Source organism: Dermochelys coriacea, chromosome 1, assembly GCF_009764565.3.
Source record: "Dermochelys coriacea isolate rDerCor1 chromosome 1, rDerCor1.pri.v4, whole genome shotgun sequence".
NCBI classification, from domain to species: domain Eukaryota; kingdom Metazoa; phylum Chordata; order Testudines; family Dermochelyidae; genus Dermochelys; species Dermochelys coriacea.
The window spans coordinates 141,378,277-141,403,014 of record NC_050068.2 but is presented as its reverse complement, the minus strand read 5'-3'; the positions used below and the strand labels follow the sequence as shown (position 1 = coordinate 141,403,014).

At 40.5% G+C, this 24,738-nt stretch overlaps 1 protein-coding gene across 2 annotated transcripts in view; it reads right to left on the bottom strand.

The window, feature by feature from the left end:
* Positions 1 to 24,738, bottom strand: part of MBTPS2 (membrane bound transcription factor peptidase, site 2) — a 45,579-nt gene that overhangs the window by 6,357 nt on the left and 14,484 nt on the right. For both annotated transcript variants that reach the window (XM_038382256.2, XM_038382273.2), the window contains exons 5-10: positions 19,605 to 19,732; positions 13,646 to 13,764; positions 11,414 to 11,594; positions 8,220 to 8,314; positions 5,746 to 5,941; positions 47 to 122 (exon numbers count right to left, since the gene is read on the bottom strand). In XM_038382256.2, the coding sequence (XP_038238184.1) occupies positions 47 to 122; positions 5,746 to 5,941; positions 8,220 to 8,314; positions 11,414 to 11,594; positions 13,646 to 13,764; positions 19,605 to 19,732 (795 nt within the window). The remainder of the gene's footprint in view (positions 1 to 46; positions 123 to 5,745; positions 5,942 to 8,219; positions 8,315 to 11,413; positions 11,595 to 13,645; positions 13,765 to 19,604; positions 19,733 to 24,738) is intronic.

Genomic DNA, 24,738 nt, shown 5'->3' with positions numbered 1-24,738 from the left:
TGCAAACAATTTGTTTTTTGTTCTAAGAGAACACTTCAAAGGATACTTGCACATGGTCTCTATCACCACAGGCAGATCTATGCTTAGAAAGTTATGTCGTGGTACAAAACTGCTGAGGCTCACTGAAACAAAAAGAAAATGAAAAAGCAATAAAGCAGCAAATGAAATCAAATGGCAATTCAACAGACATAGTATAATTAGTTTCAGATTAGCAGTGTAGCATGGCAAATCTGATTTTTATTTGTTTTCCACACTTCTTCCAGATAAAGAACTGTCCCAAATACAGACTTTTTAAAAAAACCGCATTGGCACAATCACTTAATTATTTCTTAGTCAGATGCAGTCATAATGATGGTAGGAAAAATCAACACATCACATTACACATTTAGTATTTTATATTATGCATGTAACATCAAATCTAAAGCATATGATATGCTTTCAGACACATCACAAGGGAACATCTGTACTCCTAAAGAACATGTTGTATAGTTTAAGCCCCGATTTGAGTAACCTTATGATGACTATTACAGCAAGAATGGCAGTTAAAGTTGTGTTAACATTTCCATTCTAACCACTCCCCTTGTTTTTAGGTCAGATCTGCATTAGAAATTTGTGCTAGTATCATCAGTAAGGGGTGCTGTTCTATATGAAAAACTTATAGCAAAAATCTCTAGTGTACATGTACTTATATCTGCAAAAAATTGCCTTAGTCAATTTTGCTTAGTTTTATTTGGGGAATTGGCATAAACTATACTGGCAAAAGAACTCTTTTAGATGCCTCTCAACTAGGAGCGGGGTTACCAACAAAAGCTAGCTATTCCAGCAAACTTTTTCTTGAGCAGACTTGACCTTCATCATTTACACCTTTCTCAAACTTTCACTTTTCATGTAAGGCAATGTAAATCACCCAGGGTGCTAACGCGAGATGAGGAGTTCTCAGACATTAGGGAAGTGTCCAGATTCTGTAGATGGTTGTCTCCATTGCTTTCAACATTTGGGTTTCTTTGAAATTGTGGAAGTTTTGTAAAAAAAGCATGATTGATTGACTGATTTAGTATTAGCTGGATTCCACAAACTCACTTTGAACCTTAACTCTATTTTAGCATATTTGAAAAGATTTTTCTGTGAGCGCACACACCAAAATTTTGAACTGAACTTGTGTATAAGCAAAGATGCCATGCTCCAACAGATCCCATGAAGCAAAAGCAAGCCCACAGGAGAGAGGTGTGTGAGATATGCGGTGTTATACATAGGCAGGCTATAGGGATAGCAGGTGGTAGAGGGAGATGGGAAAGTTTTATCTACTGCAAAATTTGGAGTTTTGTATCTAAAAAAATGTTACGATAACATGGAGAAAAGATGTCTGTTTCCTGAATTCACACCTCCTGTAGTCCCCTCTATGTCCTCTGCTTTTCATAGTTCTTCACCCTCTTCCATGCCTTCCCACCTCCTTGCCTTGTGCATGCACTCCGCCCTCTTTTTCCTTGTATACTCCCCACCATGCCCGACCCTGATCGCCTGCACTTTAACATCCATGCCGTCTCTCCATTCCATGCCCCCCAGGCTCCTTAAACCTCTTCCATGCCCCCATGGTTCTCTGTACTCCTTTATAGGCTATCAGTGTCCTGCCCCCGAGAACCTCCTCCCACATTCTGAGACTGGGAAGCATTAACTCATGCACCCACTCAATAAGCCCCATAATCCTCAAGCACCAGACCTTGCCCCACCCTTCCAGACTCCCACCCCTCACATTTTCCCTCAGTTGCCTAGCCCGCAATTCATGATGATCTATCTTCAAATCTACCCAACAGCTGCTGCAGTATATCCTAGAGCAGGGGTAGTCAACTGGCAGACCGCTGGTCAAATCTGAACCATAGGATGCTTTTGAATGGACCCCAAAATCTTTTAATTTACTTATTATCATTAGTATTATTTTTTATTATTTTCTCTAGAGTCTGGACCCTGATTATACCTTCACCAAGAAATTTGGACCTTGACAAAAAATAGACTACCCCTGTCTAGTGTTAGCAAATGCACCATATATATTATAAATTATAATGTTTATATGCAAAATTGCTCCTTACACATGAAATAACTCTTTATATTTTTAATCCTCCCATAACACCTTTCACAACATTAAAATACACCTCTTCTTAGTGAGGCCAACAAAATAAGTTTGGAGTTTGCAGGCAAAATCACTTCAAACATATGAGCCGCCGCCCCCCCCACCCCAAAGGCGAATGCTCAAAAAGCAAACAATGGAAGTATCGAAAATACCATCACTTAAAAACTTATTTTCTGACTTTATCAAATATCCCTGAAAAAGTCCAACCAGGGCTGAGATGGGATATGTGAGATTTAAGAGGGAATTGGTACTATTAAGAACATTATAGTGGCTTATAAGAAGAAACTAGCCTCCCATTCAAAGGGAAAATCCAGGTTATAACTGGAAGCTCATTTCAACCTCAGCTATGGAGTAAGTGCTGCTGCTCCATACTTCAGGACTATCATGACAATGACATTAACGCATTTTGAAAACAATGAAAAAAAATCACAAGATGTTTATCTAAAGCTGTATAAAAATAAATGGTAGAAATTTAAACAATGTTATTGGAGAAGATCATTTATTCAGATTACTGTAACACAGACACAAAAGGTGGAAGGATTAAATACAAGGCTACTCTGAAAAATGACTATGTAAAAGTGTCACCTTCTTATTTAGCACATCTGCTCCCTGTGAAAATTAAGAGCCACATTGGCTTATTTTATTGACAAATGAGGGACGTTTTTAACCACTTTTAATTCTTATTTGAAAATTTACACAGCTAAGAGTGAGACCCTCCTCCTGCATCATCACAAAATTGTTTACCAAGTTCCAATCAGTTACACCCATGCAATCCATAGAAGAGAATAACTTGCTTTGGGCCCCGAACCTGCACTGTACAGTGCTTTGGGCAGACAGCTGCACTTATGCACAGCCTCACTGAAGGCAACAGGACTCCATGAAGGTGTAACGGCCCATCTTCATGCTGCACAATGCAGGATTTGGGTGCTGGTGAATATTATACTTGTTACTGGTGCCGATATGGTAGAGGGAAAGGGGAAACCCTATTTGACTCAGGCCCTGAGCTGAGTTTGCAGTAATGGCTATTACTTGCAAACTAAGCTCATTTGAGAAGGAAATCACTGAAACACAGTAAATCATTCAACCTCAATTCTGTTTCGTAATGTAACTTTTCAGTTCAGTTCAGCAGAACTACACTTTAAGGTCACAAGTGCAGCAGCAATTTAGTAATTTCCTGCTCGTTTCTTTTTTGAGTGCCTGACAATAAAAAGCCGTTTTTTGGTGGAAATCCTAATCTAGTGGGAAATGTCCACTAACCTTCAATTACTCCATCAGAAATGTATTGAAAACACAACAGAACAATACCAGCTGCTGGAAGAATACCCACAGTGCTTTTCAGTTAGAAAGCCAAAAACGGAGGCTTAAAATAATTACCACACACTATTCTTAGAGCTCTGGTGCACACTGAATAAAATATCAGCAAACGCAAAATTAAATGTCAATGCCAAAGGCCCCAATCAATGCTCCCCAGGTGGAAAAAGGACAAAAACATCAACACGAAAAGACATTATATTCTGGACTTTCAGGATATACTGCAAACAATAAAGAGTAAAAAATAGAATGCAATAAAAATCAAATTTTAAAAGTACTCAACAATATCCACACCAAACAACCTCTCCTCCTAGCCAAATTCCAGCAGAAAAGGATGAAGGCTGCCATATTTATGAAAGGTTTCAGAGTAGCAGCCGTGTTATTCTGTATTCGCAAAAAGAATATATTTATGAAAGAATCATTGTTCACAGAGGGCCTGATTTTGCCATTGTGACTCAAACTCAGCAGTACATAACTCCAGCCCTGATTCAGGAAAGCACTTGAGCTCATGCTTTAGACTACCCTCAGTTAGGAAACCAATTTAACACGTGCTTCAATTCCTTCCTGAATAAGAACACTCTTCTAAAAGGGGTCTTCATAAGGACTTTCAATGGGACCTCTCAGAGAGGGCTAGATAGTGACTTTAGGCACAGCCCTGCCAAGGGGCAGTGCACATTGTACCACCCAAGAGTAGTCCTGTGAGGCACTGAGAATCTGACAAAAACCTTGGAGGCACAATTCCTCCCCAGCTTTCTCCTTGCTCCTGGAGAGGGGGCATAACTTACTATTTGTCTAAACCAGCCTCAAATCACTACCTATCCCATGCTGGGTCGGCTACTCTGGCCAGTGAGTGGGCGCTGGAGCACAGGGTCTGCCCATTCTCTACTCACCTGCTCGTAGCAGGTAATAAACTTGCTCCCATGTGCCTGGACTCACGACCTGAATAGCCTGCACAGGAGTCAGAATCTAGCCCAGAGTAAGGAAGCACTTAACATGAGTAAAGGTGGCAGAATTTGGCCCATGTTGTTTACAGACTGGTTAGGGTTGATAACATAGGGCTAGCCTTTTTTCTCGTGATGAGTAGTAACTTAACATATTAGGTTTCAGAGTAGTAGCCATGTTAGTCTGTATCACCAAAAAGAACGAGGAGTACTTGTGGCACCTTAGAGACCAACACATTTATTTGGGCAAAAGCTTTCGTGGGCTAAAACCCACTTCATCAGATGCATGCAGTGGAAAATACAGTAGGAAGATAGAACACTTCAACCCCCCTGATCACTCAATTATAGACCTAAAAGTCACAATACTCCAACAAAAAAAAAAACAACTTCAAAAGCAGACTCCAACGAAAAACTGCAGAATTGGAATTAATTTGCAAACTGGACACCATTACATTAGGCTTGAATAAAGACTGGGAGTGGATGGATCATTATACAAAGTAAAAACTATTTCCCCATCCTAATTTTTCCCCTCCTGTTACTCACACCTTCTTGTCAACTGTTGGAAATGGGCCACCCTGATTATCACTACAAAAGTTTTTTTTCTTCTGCGGATAAAAGCCCACCTTAATTCATTAGTCTCGTTATAGTTGGTATGGCAACCCCCATTTTTTCATGTTCTCTGTGTATATATATCTTCCTACTGTATTTTCCACTGCATGCATCTGATGAAGGGGGTTTTAGTCCATGAAAGCTTATGCCCAAATAAATTTGTTAGTCTCTAAGGTGCCACAAGAACTCCTCATTCTTTAATCTATTAGTTGTCTCATTTACTTTAATAGGATTTCTTGTTAAGTAAAAAACTACTCAACATGCGTAAGGGTGGCAAAACCAAACCCTTATATATTTACAAGGAAAACATCATGTGGACTTGTAGCAACATTTGGGTACTGGGCAGGATTTAAAGGAACAATTGTGTCTGTTCCAATCCAGAGGTTCCCTGAAGGCTTTTGAAGAGTGCTAGAGCCTTGTGCAGTTCACACATTGGACAATGCACAAATTGGACCTGTTAGGACAAATGAGATCTGTTGAAGTGTCCCTTTCACACTTTTTTTGAATAAGCAGTCACCTAATATATTGTTTCTACTACAATTACACCTCTTTGCATTGTGCACATTTCACTTTTATTCTTAATTACTCCAGCATCTCCACTGACTGTAACTAGGAAAGGAACAATAGAATGGAGCTAGGAATGGATTCTGCACAAATGAAGCAAACTGGCAAGCCCTCCAATACCTTATTCAAGCAGCCTGCCAAAGCTAACTATGCCATAACCCTCTTCATTTAAATTCTCCCATAAATAATACAAACCTGTATACTGAAGATGCATTGGGTGTCCTACAAACAACATATCAATGTGGGGTGGATGTTTCACTCTGATTAGTCTTGTCTGATTTTCTAAAGAAGGTGTCACACACAAACTTGGAACAAAATCCTTCTGGCAATCCATGTTGGTTCGACAGACTTGGCTAGCCTCAATAGCTTTTCGTGCTGGCAGACAGGTATACTGCAAAGGATATTTTAAATAATTATCAAATTTAGATCACAAACATACTGTTCTGTATGTTTCTTTGCAAAACAGAAAAAGTTGATTTGATTTCAGTGATTTGCAGCTAGGATACGAAGAATATTGTTCTGATCCTTTTTGTTTTGATGCATGTGTACATCCTTGCATGCCCTGCAGATCCCCTGTACACTAATACATAGGTGCAAACATATTCAGCCTGGCATTCTGCCAGACAGGCATAGGGGCATGTGTGTGTGCATATTAAAAGCAGGATTAGTATAAACATGTACATTAGCTGAAAATCTAAATACAGGAGAGACAGAATGGTTCAAGTAATTGGGAATGAGCAGAGCCAGGGGAAATGCACATCACCATATTACAGCATGAAGCTAAAGTCTGTCTATGGAGTTTTGTTTTTTATAGCCATGGTATCTGCAAATTAAAGCTTTTGTTAAAAGAAAAATCCTAAAATCGAATATGCCTGGCACTTCTGATGGCTAATGTTTAGATCATTCTGACCTGAAGCATTCAATGCAATGTTGCATTCCTGAGTCTGCCTACCATATCCACTCCCTCTGCAGTTTGAGAGACCAGGATCTTTTCTCCCATTCACCACAGGATACGGAGAGGGCAGTGGAACCCAGGAGGAAATGAAATCTCTTCTCCTCATCCCCTCCTAGAGGCTTATGGTGGCTTGCTTCTTGTTCCTCAGGGCAAGCTGGGGCACAGTTCATCCTCTCTGTCCTTGCTCAAGGAAGGGAGGCTGTCAGGGGGTTTCAGCCAACAGCCACACTGGCAGTACAGGGCCTGCACACATGGCTGTGTCTGTCTCTCCCCATTAACTGGAATCTAGTCTCCTCCCTATGCCAGTCTCTATCATGCTGGATGGGAGAAAGCATTCAGAAGTCCCCTGCTGTTGCTGTGTAGTTCTGCAAGTAGCAGTTTAAAAAAACTGCTCAAGCAGCTGAGCAGCCATCTTAGTCCCCTTGCACATCAAAAGCCTGAAAAAGTGTTTCCCCTTAAACAGCAGCCATGCATCCAAGAACCTCAAAGTGCTATAAGTGAATGACTTATCTGAACCCAGTGCAGGTCAGGGGCTATTAGAACTGATGGCTATTTGGTATTCAAGATGAAATGAACTGATTGTTTATGTCCAATTTGTAGTGGACAAGAATCCCCACAAAAAATATCACATCACATCAGAGGGATCAAATGAATTTGGGGAATAAATTCCTCTCTGTTTCTTGAGATGGTTACTCCAGGTCAGGTCTGGGGAACACTGGCAGAGCACTGCTGTTACCTATGCTTTCTTGTGGATCCTGAAAGAACTGCTGAATTCGCTCCACCATTTTCAATGTGGCATCTTTCAAAACACTTACTTTTTCAATAGGGCTCCTATATTTTAATAGAGAGGAGTGTAAAATCCCCCAGCGGCACTTAACATTTTCCCATATTCTACAAGATGATTAAGTCAGAGGAAGAGGAGGGAAACGGAGGGTTTCAGCCAACAGCCACTGGCAGTACAGGTTGCAAAATGCTGAACACTCTGGGCCTTGATCCAGCACAGCACTTGCTTAACTTTAGGCATATGTGCAGACCACTGACTTCAGCTGTTTAATGCTGAGCATGTATTCCAATGCTTTGCTGCTTCAGAGCCTAAAGTGCTCTGATCTGGCAGCATCAAGCTCACGTTTAACAATTCCTCCCTGCTCTCAAGAGCTGCTGTTGGTCTCTTGTTCACTTGTACTTACTCACAACTGTTGTGCCTTCAAAGTATAAATGTGGCCGCGTATAAGCAAAGTGAGAAATAACGGTCCCCTGGCTAAAGGCATATAGCCAGGAGGAATGGGATCTGATTCTACCTCTACCACACATTGCTTATGTGACCTTAAGCAAGTGGTTCTTAATCCACAGCCCGCTTGTAGCCCGATCAGCACACAGCTGCAGCCCATGTGACATCCTGAGAGCCATACAGGTAGTATATATAGTGTGGATGTAGCCCATGTAACACATAGAAAGCTGCATATGTGGCCCACAATGGCAATTAGGAAAAGAACCACTGCCTTAGGCAAATCACATAACCATACAGTCTCTCAGTTTCCTCAGCTGGAAAATAGGGATATGAATGTTTGCCTACCTCTTAGGAATGTTGTGAAACTTAGCTAATTAATATTTGACAAGAGCTTTGAGATGCTCAGATTGAAGGTGCTACACACTGCACTGTATAATTATGTGCACATTTGTGATACCAAGCTGAACATCGGCGAAAGTAACTTACCAGGTGGCTGTCCAAGTTATTGCTGTATGAAAAGCAAACATCGGTGAGGCTGCTGTTACTACAACATTCAACAGTGCCATCAAGTCTTCTGTAGACTACAGAGGAACACAACCAACTGATTTTTAGATGAGTACAGAATGACAGATTCATAATAAATCACAAAAATACATACGTCTCTGAATAAAATCAAATGATCATTTCTGTAGCCTGCTGAATTATAATGAATTATTTTAATTCAGAGATCCTGATTTGGATGTCAGCGATAGTTGTAAATGAGTTTCTTCACCTAAGAACATCACGAGACTGCAGCCATCTCTCCCACAGGCTGATCTTATCACCTTAATACATAGACTACTATAATTTATTGAATATTGTTACAAAATAGTTTGATCTGTTGCCTGCAGCTGGCACCAATGGTGAGCAGAGGGATTCTGCTACTTGGTGTTGCATTCCCTTCCCGGGCTCTTTCGGAATGACCCAACTTCAAGATACAGTTTTAAAACATTAAAAGCTTTTAACGGACTGGGGCCCTGACAACTTTCTGAGGCCCCTGTTCAGCTAAAAGTGCGTTTTTTAATGGATTTAGTTAAACTAGTGTAAAATCCTATGTGGACAATCATAATTTGATTTCATACGGACTTAGTGATGCAAACTAAATGGATACCAACCAGTTTTAAACCAATGCAACAGTGCCCATGTAGAGGGTTGTATCAGTTTAACTAAAGTAGGTTTTTAAACCAATGCAACTTCTATATGCAGACAAGGCTTGAGCTGCCTGCATCCTATATACAATTGTACTCTCTGAGGTCCAACAGCACAGAGTTTTGGAGCTTGGGGCTTGCAGGTGCAGAAGTGTACTATACATATTTTTTGGCTGTAGCCTTAGGGCTAGGCAATGACATATTTTTGATGTGTGGATGATCATGGAATTAGCTCCTTTACAAAATACATTTTAAATTATTTTTATTTCAGACGGCCATTGGCAAACTGATCTCTTTATGGCTTTATACCTGTTTTAGTTGTTTATTCTGTATTTGTTTTATTGTAAAGTGCCTAGGGTCCATTTTCAATATAGGCTCATTATAAATACAACGTATTAACAGAAAGGATGCTGAGATGTGAACTGTTGAGATTTTGACAAATGACAACTACTGCAGTTTGAATAACGGAGTTCATTTCATTTCAGAGGAATGACTATCTCTGCTGGAGGCTCACCACTAAGAAATGCAGACAGAGTTGTCTGATTGGGCGGTGGCAAGGACCATAGGCTTCTAACACAATACACCACTGGGTTTAGAATCAACTCTGGTACTTAAGTCCAAACGGGAATAAGAGGGTTACAAAATATGCAGTTTTATTTCTCTTGCTTCTGAAATTACACTCCTGTGGACCGCAGGGATCTTCTTGTATTCATCTTTGGTAGGCTGGGATCCGGAAACATCTCAGCATTGCTTCTCCCTTACCTTCCCAATCCAGCTATGGGCATGTGGCAAGGCTGCCCTAACCTCCTTCGGAGAGTGACTCAAACTTAGTTTGTCTAAATGCTTGGAATCTGACCCCTGGCATCATTTGGAGATACCAGTTTCAGGTTTACATAATAGGAAAAGAGATTAATAGATTATAAAGATAGAAGGGATCACTGGGACCAGAATTAGCACTCTGAATGTCACATGAAGAGCAGTACACATCAGAAACACGTACACTCAAGCCTTTGAGCTGGCCTGGGACCCTGTTTACTTCCAAGTATAATGCAAAAGGTTGGGAACAATCTTTAAAGCTCAAATGGTCTAGAACCTGGTTATCCAAAAGACTGCCAACTGAGGTAGGGCAGTTAAGAATGGCTGGAAGGTGACTGCTGTGCAGTCTTAAAGTTAAAACAAACTTCTCAAGGTTGGTGTGGGAGGATTTATTCAGCTGAGGATGTTCATCTTTGGAATTCAGTCCCCATCACAGTTTGCTTCAACGAAACTCTAAAAGTTCCTGGGCATCATGCAAGACATGGTTTAATCTATGTTTAGGTTAGTTTAGCGTGATTGGTTTTAGTTTAGTTGATGATCAGTGGTCACCAATCGGACGCGATCGACCGATCGATCCTAGAGACTTCCCCAGTCGATCGTGATCTTGGCCACTAAAAGCCTGGTGGTATAGCAGGGCTGCCACTAAGGCAGGATCCCTAGCCTGCCCTGGCCCCACGCCGCTCCCAGAAACGGCCAGCATGGCCCCGCAGCGGGGGATAAAGGGGGGGATGGGAGTGGCAGGGGTATTCACACGCTGCTCCTGCCTGCAAGCACCGCCCCCGCAGCTCCCATTGGCCTGGAACGGGGAACCCAGGGGCTGCAAGGGTGCGTTGGCCTCTTCCAGGAGCAGCGTGGGGTTGGGGCAGGCAGGGAACCTGCCTTAGCCTTGCTGCGCAGCCAACTGGGAGCCACCTGAGGTAAGTGGCGCCCAGTGGGACCCTGCATCCCAACCCCCAGCCCTGAGCCCCCTCCCGGAGCCTGCATCCCATACCCGCTCCTGCAACCCGAATCTCTGCCCCAGCGCTGACACACCCCCCCCCGCGCCAGCATCCCATGCCTGCTCCTGCACCCAAACTCCCTCCCAGAGCTTGCACTCTGCATCCCCTCCTGCACCCACTAGACCACTGCTCTAGATGGAACACACAGAATCAAGAAATAGAAATAATTCACAGTTCGCAAAGATTTTGTTAAAAAAAATAAAAAAATAAAAAACAACCCTTATCATAATGGGATGATCTGCAATAGCACTCATAATAAAGAGCACTGTTACCTTATACCCCACACACCTTCACAGCATTCATGTTTTCCTACCAAATCAGACAAAGCAATAGGACAACCTGCAAAAGATCCCCGAGATGAACACTGTAGCTGGATTATTACTGGCAACAACAGTATATGCAATTTTACAAAGAGGTAATGAAAGCTCATTCGTCATGCCATAAACTAAAATGACCGGAAGATAGGAGAAATTAATTCTTCTTCCACCTCTTCAAATACAGTATTTTACAAAAAGGAATTGCATATTGGTCAATGCCAAAGACAGGATACCAGACTTGATGAACCAAAAATCCGACCAATTAACAAATCCTAAATCAAACTTAATCTTTAAGAGCTGATGAAATTATTATAGACAATACTTATAAGGAGCATTTATAAGGAGTATACAAATAATCATACCCCTGGCTGGGAAGCTTAACTGCTGTAGGGTTGCTGCATTTATGCAGTACCCAATTTGTGTCTTCTGTGAGATCTCTCCTAGGCAGGAATTCCAGTCTTCCACACCACGAACTGAGCAGTCTTGCAGATGAGTTACAAGGTCTCCAACAAAAAGACCTCTGGGTCCATTGGCAGGAGAATCCTGCAAAGGTAAAAAGGAAGTCAGACACACTACCATTCTTAATAATGCTGGGATTAGTTTATAGTTCTTCTAAATGTCCAAGAAACACTTAAGCTAATAAACTATTTTTTTGAAAAAACAGAAAACCTCAGATTATTAGATCTAATTATTTGAATCTTAGGCAGGGCATTAGGAAAACAAACTCCTCCACAAAGAGTGTCTCATTTCATATACAAGTAGACCTCAATTATCCAAATCTCTCAACGGACATCTGAAATCCTCAGGCAATTAGTTTCATTCAAATGAATGTTTTGTTTGTTTTTAAAAAAACTAATTTTAGATTCAAGAGACAGAAGCTAACACCTCAGAGTTTCAGACAAGCAGGACTCACCTATTCTTCTGGGGGAGTGAAGCCATAATGTTGGAGTACACCAGGGAATTCTCCCTTTCTCTTCCCACATAGGACCTCAGTTATGTCAGCTCCTTTTTTATCCCAGAAAGACCTGATGCCTGTCATCTTTACCTATCAATCGTGCTCTGAATAGCTGATTATTCAAGAGATATGAGGTACTCCCTTTCCAGAAGCTCAGCAAGCTGCCTCCATTGTGCTCCCAGATCCTACTCACCCAGGGAGCAAAGGATCAACCTGACAGTCTTAACACTGTTCTCTCATGTTATACTGGCACTGGGTCACTGAACCAGTGTGGTCATTATTCTCTCTCATTAGCTGGGACTGACATCAGTTTAATTTAACAAAACTAAGGCTGCAAGTTCACTCTAGATTTTTATTAATATCATTGAAAATCAGGGCACTGTCAGCTAAACAGTGTGTGTTTCTCAAAGAACAGAGTATGCTGGATCCAATGGAGTATTGCAGAATTTTTTAAAAATGTTTTTCAGTTCACATAGTGGCAGCCTACACTACACAAAAGCCCCAATCCTGCCACTAAATCCATGCAGGTGGGTCCTGGAACCATCACAAAACTTAACTGAAGATCACTCTCGTGTATGTGTTTGCAGGATTGGGACCCAAGCTTGGACTACATATGGCAGAAAGGGAGAGGAAAAAAATCAACCAATCAAGGTCATGTGAGAATGCACAAAATTCTCCATCATTTTTTAAAAACTGCACTTGGTTTTTTTAGCATGTTAACCATCATAATCAGACTGTATTATATGCAAAATTGTCCTATGACAGTGAAATACAATATAAAATTATCTGAGTACACAGAAAATTAAACAAATGGAAAAACTTCATTTACCAAGTGTTAAGGCTGTATAATCCAAAAGTCTAAATCTAACATCAGAAAGAAAGGAAATATTCAGTTAAGGTAAATAGATAAAAATACATCTTTATTCATTAAATAAAATAAGTTTAAGATTAAAATAAAACAAATGCAAAACAGGCAAGTCAACCTGTAAAACTCACCACTACCATTTTTAATTAACTGACGTATAATACTTCTTATTCATGTGTATTTTGTGTTGCTCTAAGTAAAAACACTAATAATTTGAAATGTTAATAAAATACACATAGTAAATTATATTAACTTGGTAGTTAAAGAATAGTCTTTACAGACCATTTCTTTTTGTGGTTTGAGTTATCAGGAGGAGGATAGCATTTCCAAAAGTGCCAAAAGGGACTTGAAATGAGCTGTAGCTCACGAAAGCTTATGCTCAAATAAATTTGTTAGTTTCTAAGGTGCCACAAGCACTCCTTTTCTTTTTGCGAATACAGACTAACACGGTTGCTACTCTGAAAAAGGACTTAGACGCACAAGTCCAGTTGACAGTCACAGTGATTTGTGCTTCTAACTCACTTTGGATACCCTATCCAAAATGTTTTATGGTCCAGTACAGAAATTTTGTATAAATGCTAGTTCTGTGATTTAATGCAGTATGTTTGTCTATACGATTTCTTTAGGCAACCTTAACTGAAGCAACATTTTTTTAAATGCTGGAAGAAGAATTTTTATGCAGTGATCAAAGTGTTCATGCAGTGATCAAATTTTAGCCAATGAAATGTTTCAGGTCACACAGCATATAATTAATCGTTCAAGACCTGTTCATACCTCTGTGACCTCAATGACAAGTGCCCCAACACCAGTGTAGTACAATGGGAAAAGAATTGCTGGCAGCAGGAACAGAACTATGAGACTCGCAACACCAAGAACAAAATTATGCCAGACACCTACAAAGAAAATAAAAAATATTGACCTTCTAAGGAAACATTGGCACAAGAAACTAACAAAAAAGTGTTTCTGAACTGTAAAATATCAGTGTCTTTCCAACTAACTTTCCTGGAATGACTGCAAGTAGCTATGAACACAATTAGCCTACTTTATGGATCCTGATTTATGGATAAAGGTCCCAATCCTGCAAAGACTTGAGCACATGAATTACTTTACCAACAGGAATAGCCCCATTGATGTCAATGGGACTATTCATATTCATAGAGTTATTCAAGTGCTTAAGTCTTTATAGTATTAGTGCCAAAGCAAGTACTCTTTTGGTTGTACAGCTTTAGAGTCTTAAAAAAAAAAAAAACCATAGCAAGCATCATACTGACATCTGCTCAAAAAATTCACATCTTCATGTAATTCAAATGGGAGAGAGAGGAACTGGGGTGGTTTAATTACTGATAATCAACTACAATGACTTTTCTTTACGCAGTGGTACCATATATTCAATGGGGGAGAATACAAGTCCAAAAAGGGAAGCAGGGAAGAGACTGATAGACTCCCAATAATCAAGTTACACTATGTCTTTAATAAAATACTTATAAAATGTTGAGTGGAAAATCTGGGCCCAAAGCTGTCCCAGGAAACTACCTTGTGCAATCAGCACTTCCTAGTCTATCACTTTTCTTACTAAGGCAAGCATAGGCTTCACAGGAAGCTATGTGAATTTAGGAAGCCAAAACCAGGGTTACTTTCAACACCTAGTACAGAAATTTTCCAGTTCTACTTGTTTGCTTGGACAAATATTCTGTGTGGCCAATTCATAGCAACTTTCCAGTGATGGAGTTTCCTTACAGTATCTTATCTTGTTGAGAAGGATATGATCCAATTCCACATTACAGTACTGTAATGATTTATTACATAAGAGAAAGATTAATCTCAAAATCTTTTAAACTCATTTTTCTCCCACTGTATATAATGGACCAACCATAAGATGCAATGGAATCTCATGATTATCCCTTTGAGATACTCACTGTGAGTCATCATTATGAGTCTTATAAAATTTGATTTCTCCTTCAGGATTCTGAGGCCACAGAAAGGGAACATGAACCAAAGTTCTGTCTGTGCAATGCTCTAGTTAAGGGTTTGTCGTCATTTTCATGAATAGTTCTTTTTTAAAGGGATTTCTTTCCATGTGGGTTTTAAATCACATCTGACTGAAATTAAATTGACACAAACTATAACCCTGAGCATGAATTCCCCTCATCCCAAAGTAAAATAACGAAAACAACAGTATAAATTAAATAGGCAACAACCATTTTATTTTAGCTTTCATGCCATTTTTTAAAACACACAATTACTTTAGTACAGCTTGTAATACAGACAACTTGTGTTCAAGTTTCTTTTAATTTTTCATCTCTCTCAAATTTTATACATTTCCATTGACGTCAATGCAGTCTGTGGAAGAACCCTATAATAATCCATCTTTTAGTAGTCTGATTTATAGATACCACCAAAAAGCAAGAAGCTTAAGAGACTGATCCTCCTATGCCTTGCACCTTACAAAGCAAGAGTAAAAAGCTACCATTTTGATTTGGCAGCCTGTTACAAGACAGTAGAGAAGCTACCCTCAAAGTTTATGGTGAAAGATATGTGTAACAAAAACAAACAAAAACATACTAAAAAAATAAAAGGAGAAAGTTAGGAAAGAAGAAAGGGAGGAGAAACTAAACAGAATAAAAAAAGAGGGGTCACCAACACTGTTGGAGGATAACAAGAGCAGCTTTAAAAACACAAGAACTGAGAACCACTGACGTACAGTTCACTATGTTGGAATGGGGCAGAGAAATCTAGAGGAGTGAGTGATTTTATCCATCCCAGATACGCAAGGCATAAAAGGTCTGAAAGGTTGAGGCTGGGAGGTCAACTTAATTTTGTCAAAATATTTACATTCCTTAAAGGTAAATCTCAGGCAGCACCCTTGATGATGTCTTTGATGTATTTAAAAAGACAAAGGCTTCACAAAGCAACAACAAAAAAAACCAAACCAACCTGAAGACTCAAACAATTTCTTAAAATCTACTTAATTCTCATTAAAAAGTACATACATTCCAGTGACTCTTCAAAGATGCTACAAGAAATGTACCCTCCTCTGAGAAAATATTTTTTTTACTTGGGAATATAAATAGATAACATGGAATTCCTTTGCTTTTATCCAAATCTCAACCTTTATTTTAACACTCATTCAATATTATTGAACTTATGATGCCATCTGCTGCACAACAAATATACTTTTTATATCTCAAAAGTTTGAAAGGGCTACAAAAGAAACTTTCAGTGTATATTCCCTACTTCTTCAGCAATCATAATAAAAATCTGATTTCTATTATTTAAACTTAGATTTCAGGTCTTCAAAAATTGGAGTAAGCTCATTCAGTTCCTCAAATAAACAAATAATCAGCAATGCCAAACAATGAAGCTTTTAGTAAAATTTAATGCACAATATGCCTAATCGTCATTAAATACTCCAATCTCATCTTTTAAAATGCATTATTAGCTGTATCAAAATGCACTTACTTGATACAACTAACTGATAACTGTTCATTCAAGTATGGCCATGGCAATCTGCCTCTACTGTTACCTGTCATCACTACATACATTTCATTTTACTGTTTCAAGCTTGGCAAGAGCTGTTCTTGGCATTTATTAGTCAACAAAATACAGAATTCATTTTTAATCATAACTTACAAATGTTATTTGCTCCTGCACAAAATGCAATAGTGGGGAGCAGTTGCAATGAGGCATTTATGGACCTTGACCTCTCCTCTTTTTCAGTTCTGTCTGGGCTACCTGGACTATGTTTGATTTTTAAAGAAATCGTCAGCTTAAAAGGGAAAAAAAACAAAAAAAATCGGTCACCATATCTACACTTGCATAATGACAGGTTTCAGAGTAGCAGCCGTGTTAGTCTGTATTCGCAAAAAGAAAAGGAGTACTTGTGGCACCTTAGAGACTAACAAATTTATTAGAGCATAAGCTGAAGTGAGCTACAGCTGAAGTGAGCTGTAGCTCACGAAAGCTTATGCTCTAATAAATTTGTTAGTCTCTAAGGTGCCACAAGTACTCCTTTTCTTTTTGCATATCTACATTGAAAGTGTTTGGTTTATTGATATGTTTGGGATATAGAATTACTTTGCTTTGCTTAACACTGCTTAGCTTTGGTGTGCTCTGTGTAAAAGCTCTTTTGCAACAAATTACAGCTGCAGTACTCAGTGAAACAACAGATTTCCAAAGTCTTTGTAAAGCAGCAATACACTAGGCAGACCAACATACCACTTTCCCCAGCAGTAACAGAATCCCTGCGTCTCCAAATTCCTACAGCATTGGTGGAGGAGCTCCACTGTGTGGTAGCTGCAGGTCTCTCTGATACAATAAGCCCCAGACAGGTGATAGAGTTTACAACTCCAGGATCATTTTGAACTACAAGCTGAATAAAGAATTGTGTGTTTCCTTTTGTGTATGTTTCAGCCCCCTTTCCTTCCTGAGGGCAACCTTAAACCCATAAAATAGATCAGTGGTTCTCAACTGGGGGTCCGCAGAGCCCCATGGCTGAAACCCAGTGCCCCTAGCCTCAGCACTGAAGCCAGTATGACCCCCCCGCCCAAGCTGGGAGCAGCGCGTGCCTAAACCCAGCAGTCCCCCCACCCCAGCCAGGAGCGGCATGGGGCTGGGAGCGGCGCAGAGCTTATGCCAGCACCCACTCAAGCCCTGAATCCGGGAGTGGTGTGGGGCTGAAGCCAGCAAGCCTCCTTCCACAAGCCAGGAGCAGCGATGGGGGGCTGAAGCCGAGAGCCCCAGCATCTCCCCACCCCCCAAGCTGGGAACTGCACTAGGAGGCGCTCCCCACTCCCCGTACTCAGTTCCTAGCTACCCCCGCTGGCAGCCTGAGCTACTCCCCTCACTTCGCACAGCCCTAGTAACTCCCTCCCTGCACTCTGAGCACTTTTCAAACTTTTTGAACTGAGTCCCCACTTTGAGTTATATTTTTTGGTTGCATCCCCGCTCCCCCCCGAGACAGGCTGGGTTGCCTCCTGAGTGAGTCAGGGGGTGGAGGTGGTGCTCCCTCCTTGGCCCCCGCTGTGCAGAGCTGGCTCAAGCCCTCCCAGCTCTTGCTCCCCAAACAGAAGTAGAACTATGCCTATGCCTAAGGGTCCCCTCCCAGCCCGGAGACTCGAGTCCCCGCGCTGGGCCCTGGCGTTTTTATAGCATGTTGAGGGTGGCCTCAGCAAGAAAAAGGTTGAGAATCCCTGGAACAGATGACTAACATGCTGTGTTGAAATCCACTCAGATTGCATCGATTGTAGAATACGACAGTAAAACTGCCATGGGGTGTTCATCTGTGACAGGTAATCCTGCCCAAATTTCAACAACTGTACTGGCTGCTCATTATGCAGCTAGTATGCTTCAAGGCTTTACTATCAGTATTTAGAAATATGCAAAATAAAGAATATAGGCCATGTTCACTTAAAAGATGTTTTCTATTGCTCTAGATCAACGCACTGAAGTTGAAGTTAGAAAGTTTGGTGCTGCTGACCATTCCAAATTATACAGTATCATTTTTTTAAATGGAATAGGGAATTTAAGAGAATTAAATACACAGACACCTAGAGAAGCTCCTCTTACCAACCATTCCTGACATTAATCCACAGTCATCAAAATCGAGAAGAAAAAGGTACAAAAGTAAAAAGACAAAAATCTCTACAGTTAAAACAGCAAGGGGCAACCCAACATCAGGAGTAAAACTAAAAATTACATATTATGTCACTCTCATGAAATGGTAAAAAGGAAACTATATCATTTTCTTCATATTTACTTTTTAAACTCATAACAACTAAAACTTTTCATATTGGTTAATATGTGGCTTTTAATGTTTGAGGAATAAAAGTGTTTATGAAGGACCAGATTCTTATACTTTTGCTTACACTGAGTAACACCGTATTGCAAGAGTGCTTCCATTTAATTCAACAGGAGTACTCCAGGAATTAAACTATTCAATGTGAATAAGGGTATCAGAAATGATGGGTCACACTATGTATTTTGTAGTTCATTTCATGTAAACACCCATTTTCCCCCCTGATTTTATTCCATTTCCCCCTCCCATACTCCTCCTTTCCCCCTAAAAAAGTCAGTAAGATTTCTCAGGTTGGGGAGAATCACAGCCCCATTGCTGGAAGTTATCAGGTCTTGTTGCCTTTATTGTAAGTTATGCTGAACTTGTTTATATTTTGTAAAGACAGTAGGAACGGATACCCTAACTTTTATTATTTATAATTACTCATTTTTAAAATGACCTCCCAGCAAACTCAAGCTGTACTTCCAAAATGTTTCCTACAGATATACTGCCATACCTTTTATTCCCAAATTGAATCTAGGATACAACAACTTTTTTTTTTTTTTAGCTTGTTCCACCTCCTGGAGACTAAAGTCTTGTTTGAAAAAAACCCCAAACAAGGTCAGTATGGGCAGTGATACTATACATTTTCTCCCCATCACCCAACAATGTATCTCAGTCTCAAAAAACAGAGGGACCACCTTTAGGGGGAAGAGAAGATTTTAGTCTGCTTGTCCATTCATTTCCTGGACTCTCCACCAAGATTGCCAAATAGGGTGCCACATGATACCAATTTTGGAGATGCTATTCTTTATAGGGACATTTGCTCACCAGTAACTAGACTAAAACCATAAAGAATTGAAAAACATGACGGTGACTTCAATGTTAACCAATAATAACACATGCAAAAGAACAACTTGTTGGACAGATTAAGATTTAACATAACACAGATTCTGTTACCTGCACAAAATATTCTCAACTGCTGGACTGGAGATACAAGTTGCAAGTGGGTGGTAAAGAGATCGACAAATGCTCCAGGATATACAATAAAGATAAAAATCCCAAATCCATTAAATCGTACTTGTTCTCTAAAGAAAAAAGAAAAATGTTACTGCAAACCAAAAACCAATGACTCTATAATATAAAATAACGATTCTTACATTTTAGAGCACAGTAGAATCTTAGAGCATCTGTATGAAATTCAGTTTAGCACAAAATACTAGCTTAAAAGATAATTAAGCTAAACTTCGTTTCTCGTGTAAGTACCCAATTCTAAACAGAAGGAAAGGATGACCCTGATTTCCCAATTTGTAAACAAAAGATAGAAAATAAATGATTATTTTTAAACCATCTTTAAAAAAGCTTTTTATGTTTTAATATTTTGGGGTGTGTTTTTTTTAAGTAAAAAATAATTGCAGTTAGGAGTCGGTTATGAAATGGACCAGAACTGATCTTGCTCAAGAACTACCTAGAAATAGCAACAGAAATGCTTTTCTCACAACACCTAGATTTTCCTGAATTTATCACTCTTTCTCCTCAATGCACTTAAAAGCAATTTGCAAGCTAAAAGGAGGGCAGTGCCACTTGAAAAGAGAAACGTAAGTTTCAAATATCCATGTAACACAGAGAAGAAACAAACAAACAAAAAAAAGAGGATGAATGAAGTCAAAGGGCATTAGTAACTGACAGGGTGCATGAGGTTTATATCCACATCAGTTCTGAATTAGTATTTTTTAAAATGGGAGTTATATTTTTGTAATTATTAGATAAAGCTTATGTGAACCTTAGGAATTTCACAGGGTTTGATACAGGCTTTGTAGCTCCAGTCTGTTCGGATGTGAATATTATGGGCCAGTCCTGTATCCGAGCTGTCATGCTATACATGGCTTAACATTTTATATATTTACTCATATTTCAAATGTTTCTTATCATATGACTGAGGTACATGTACAATAAAAGCTGGTACAAAGCTTACTGAATGAACCAAAAAAACCCAATAAATTCCTTCCTAAGCAGTTAACCCATCAGAACTACCTATAAAACAGGATGATCAACAATGACCTCAATGCTCACTTCTACTCATATGCTCGGGGAAGGGGGAAAAAGTGGGAGGAAATAGGCTTTGCAACATGTCCTGATGGTCAACAGATTCATATCAAACACCGGGCAATAATGAGTTCCAGAACCAAAGGTCCCACACTGAAATCATCTTGCCACCAGCTGCTTCCAGTTTACAGCAAGTTTAAAGCACTAATTTCAACTGCTGCAGTACCACGAGGACAGATGCCTTACTCTCAAAGACGCTAGGACTCAAACCATTCAGGACTTCATCAGTCAAAACCATCATCATCTTGAAATGGTCCTGGAAATTAATTGGAGATCTCAGAGCACAGGCGCGATGGACTCCCATGCGGCACTACTCTGACAAAATGCTCCCAGCACATCTATTCAATAAAATCTAAATGCAGGGAAGGCTCTGTATGTGACATTACAGTACAAGACTTGAACTAGAAGAGAAAAGTTGAGACAAGGAGAAGAAAGTAAAGGAAGTGGGAGGAAAGAGAAAGCCTCACTTCTTCCAAAGATGCATCTTCAAATGGTCTATTTTATGTTGGGCCACTCCATTTTTCTGTGCTTAAATAATTTAAAATGAAGTTTTCTATATAAACCACAATCCAAACTCAAATGCTCAGAACCTTTGCCACAGAACATGAGTGAAGATAAAGTGCAACAGTGTAACAAATAGTTAAGTAATTATGTGATATAATCTGGCTTTAAAAAAAAAAAAAAGTGTACCTCTAGTGCCAGAGTCTCTGCAGCTGCACATACCTACTGGCTAGCCGCATGCAGAGTCACAATAAAGGTGAGAGAAAGGAAGAATACGTCTTGGCTCTTCTTGTGATGAGACCCTCTGATTAAGGCGGAAGTCCAACACTACCTTACTCAGAAATGTAAGATGAGGTTCCAAATAGACCTTGTCTTTTATAGAAAGTTTATATGGGAGGGGTGGGGCAACTAAAGCATGTAGTTCTCCTATACTCCTACTTAAGGTAATAATCTCCAAGAATGCTACTTTCATGGAAAGATGTAAAAAGGAACACACAGACACAGGCTCCAAAGGTGAACCCATTAGAGTCTACAAAACTAGATTTCAGACTAGCAGCCGTGTTAGTCTGTATTCGCAAAAAAGAAAAGGAGTACTTGTGGCACCTTAGAGACTAACAAATTTATTTGAGCATTAGCTTTCGCGAGCTACAGCTCACTTCATCGGATGCATTCGGTGCATCCGATGAAGTGAGCTGTAGCTCACAAAAGCTTATGCTCAAATAATTTGTTAGTCTCTAAGGTGCCACAAGTACTCCTTTTCTTTTTTGCGAAAACTAGATTTGGATCCCATGGATACATGGGATCCACCATAGATGGAAAGCGTTTGTCCAGTCCTTTCAAAAATCGCAGTCATTGGGTTTATAGTGGGGCAGTTACCCCGCTCTTGAGAGAAAAGGCTAGGCTGATTGGGGAAGCAGCCACAGCTGCGGCCACGCCCCAGTCAGGCCACAGCTGGCCCTATAAAAGGGCTGTGAACCAGGAGCTAAGTCAGTCTCTCTCTAGTGGTGGAGAAAGAAGGACCTAGCTGCCTAGGAGCAAGGTACCAGAGGTAGAAAAGTGCTGGGGAGCTCCAGTGTGGTAACTTCCCCAGGCTGCAGGCCTTGTGCAAGGCCGAAAGAGAGGTACTGGGCTGCAGGGAAATGCAGCAGGTCCAAACCCCCCCTTGCCAATGATGAGTGGTTTACAGACTGCAGTCTGCCCAGTGAGCAGGGCTAGATGATGACTGGCAGTAGCCACTGAGGCAAGGTGGGGATAGAGGATTGGGGTTCCCCTGGGAGGGGGGCCCCAGAGTGTGGGGGCACTGCCAGGGGACAGGACCCCAAGGTAAAGGGGCACTGGGGTCTGGGAGGGACATGGGGGCCAGTGGCAGGCAAGACACCAGCCAGGAGGAGGCGCTCAATATGCTGGCGGGCTAAAACCTAAGATGACCAGCAGGAGGCACTACACCAATGAGTCATTGCTTCACTACAAGGTTGGGGAAAAAAACCAGATCAGATCTTCACACAGTGGTACGCGGACCTCAACTAAGAAGTTAAACAGACTGTTCAGATGTTGTAGGTTGCCTCAATTAAGTTAAAGCACAAGATGGAGTTGATGATCTCCATCTCTGGGACTTACAGCATATTTTAAATTGTTCAGGTTGTCTTAGACGAGGGTACAATTGATACCTTTGGAGAGTCTGAGGATGAAACTACTTACACTCCAGTCCTTAAGAGGAAGACCCCAGATATCTAAAAGTTGCCCTAGAATCTTTTAGGGAATACAGTGCTTTTTCTGTCTTCGATTGTCCAGTGGATCTCTGCTGGAATCCCAGATGACTGCAACCTAGTGGAGTGCCTACCTCATGCCGTGACACTAGTCAGAGTTTGCACCATACTAGGCGGCTGGAAACAAGGTTTTCACTACTAAATGACCTTCGTTAATCATGGCTTGATAGTCTTGCTTAAGTCATCTGGCAATTTGTCAATTAATTTAGCCATATTGTCCCAAACTGAAAAAAAGTATCTGGCTAAGAGAGCTGGGTAGTTTGCAATTCTAAACTGTAACTTTGAGGTCATATAAATTCTTCGAAGAAAAAGAGGGTGTTTTTTTTTTTAATCTTTATGCTTAGGTGTGGATTTGAAGCATCCTTGTCATAATTTCTCATTGACTGCAGTCACCACCAAAAAACCTTCAGTTCAGAGAGAGAGAGAGAGAGAGAGAGAGTGTGTGTATGTGTGAAACATACAGCTACGGGTAGCATAAAATCCCTCCTTTAACTGTAAGGGATTAAGAAGTTCAAATAACCTGGACCAAAAGGACCAATAAGGGAAGAAGATCCTTTCAAATCTGTGGGGGGAGGTTTTGTTTGTGCTCTCTCAGGACAGAGAGAGGGACCAGGCAGGAAAGAAACCTCTCCTAAAACCCTAACTGAAATAAGCATCTAAGATTACAAAAATTGTAAGTAAAGCAAGGAAATGCATTAGATTATCTTTCGTCTTAGCTTGTGAATTTTCCCTATGCTAAAATGGAGGTTATTCCTGTTTTTTGTAACTTAAGTTTTACCTAGAGGGGAATCCTCTGTTTTAAATCTTCCTATTCTGTAAAATTGCCTTCCATCCTGATTTTAGAAGTACTTTTTTTTACTTTTTTCTTTATTATAAAGTTCTGCTTTTAAGAACCTGATTGGTTTTTAGTGTCCTAAAAACCCAAGGGTCTGGTCTGTGCTCACTTTGTTTACCTATTTGGTTGGTATATTATTTTCAAGCCTCCCCAGGAAAGAGGGTGAAGGGGCTTGGGGGGATATTTTTGGGGAAACAGGAATTCCAAGTGGTCCTTTTCCTGAATCTTTGTCTAAATCACGTGGTGGTGGTGGTAGCAATACCGTCCAAGGACGAAGAAGGATTTGTGCCTTGGGGAAGTTTTTAACTTAAGCTGGTAGAAATAAGCTTAGGGGATCTTTCATAAGGGTCCCCACATCTGTATCTCAGAATGGGGAGGGAACCCTAACAGTGTGACTAGAAAAATTCTTGATCCTGGGATGGCATTTGGTATCTCCTTTCTGTTCTCTTAGCAGTGGGTGGAAGAGATGCTGGGGGTTTCCACAAAATTTTTAGGGAACTAGCAATTCTTTTTAAAAATTCTTGATATGTCTTATGATCATCCTGAATCAGGGTCAATGATTATGACATGGTTGCCTCAAGGGGAGGGGATGAAGATGTATTCAGAGGATGTACAGGATGTTTGCAAGGAGGCTATACCAACTGGGTCTGGTTTTAAAACCTCTGGTACTTGATCAGTACTGAGAATGGTAATGGACATGTGTCACTGCCTTGAGGGTGACTTAGATGGGCAAGGTACCAGAGAAGCCTCTGAAGCATGCCCCAGGGGTTCTAGAACAGCCATCGATAAGGCGTCAGACCCCGGTTGTAAGTACCCCATCCCTAGACTTGCTTCTGAAGACATGTTGGTGTCAGGATCGTTGTCCCTGATTAAGGATGATTAGAAG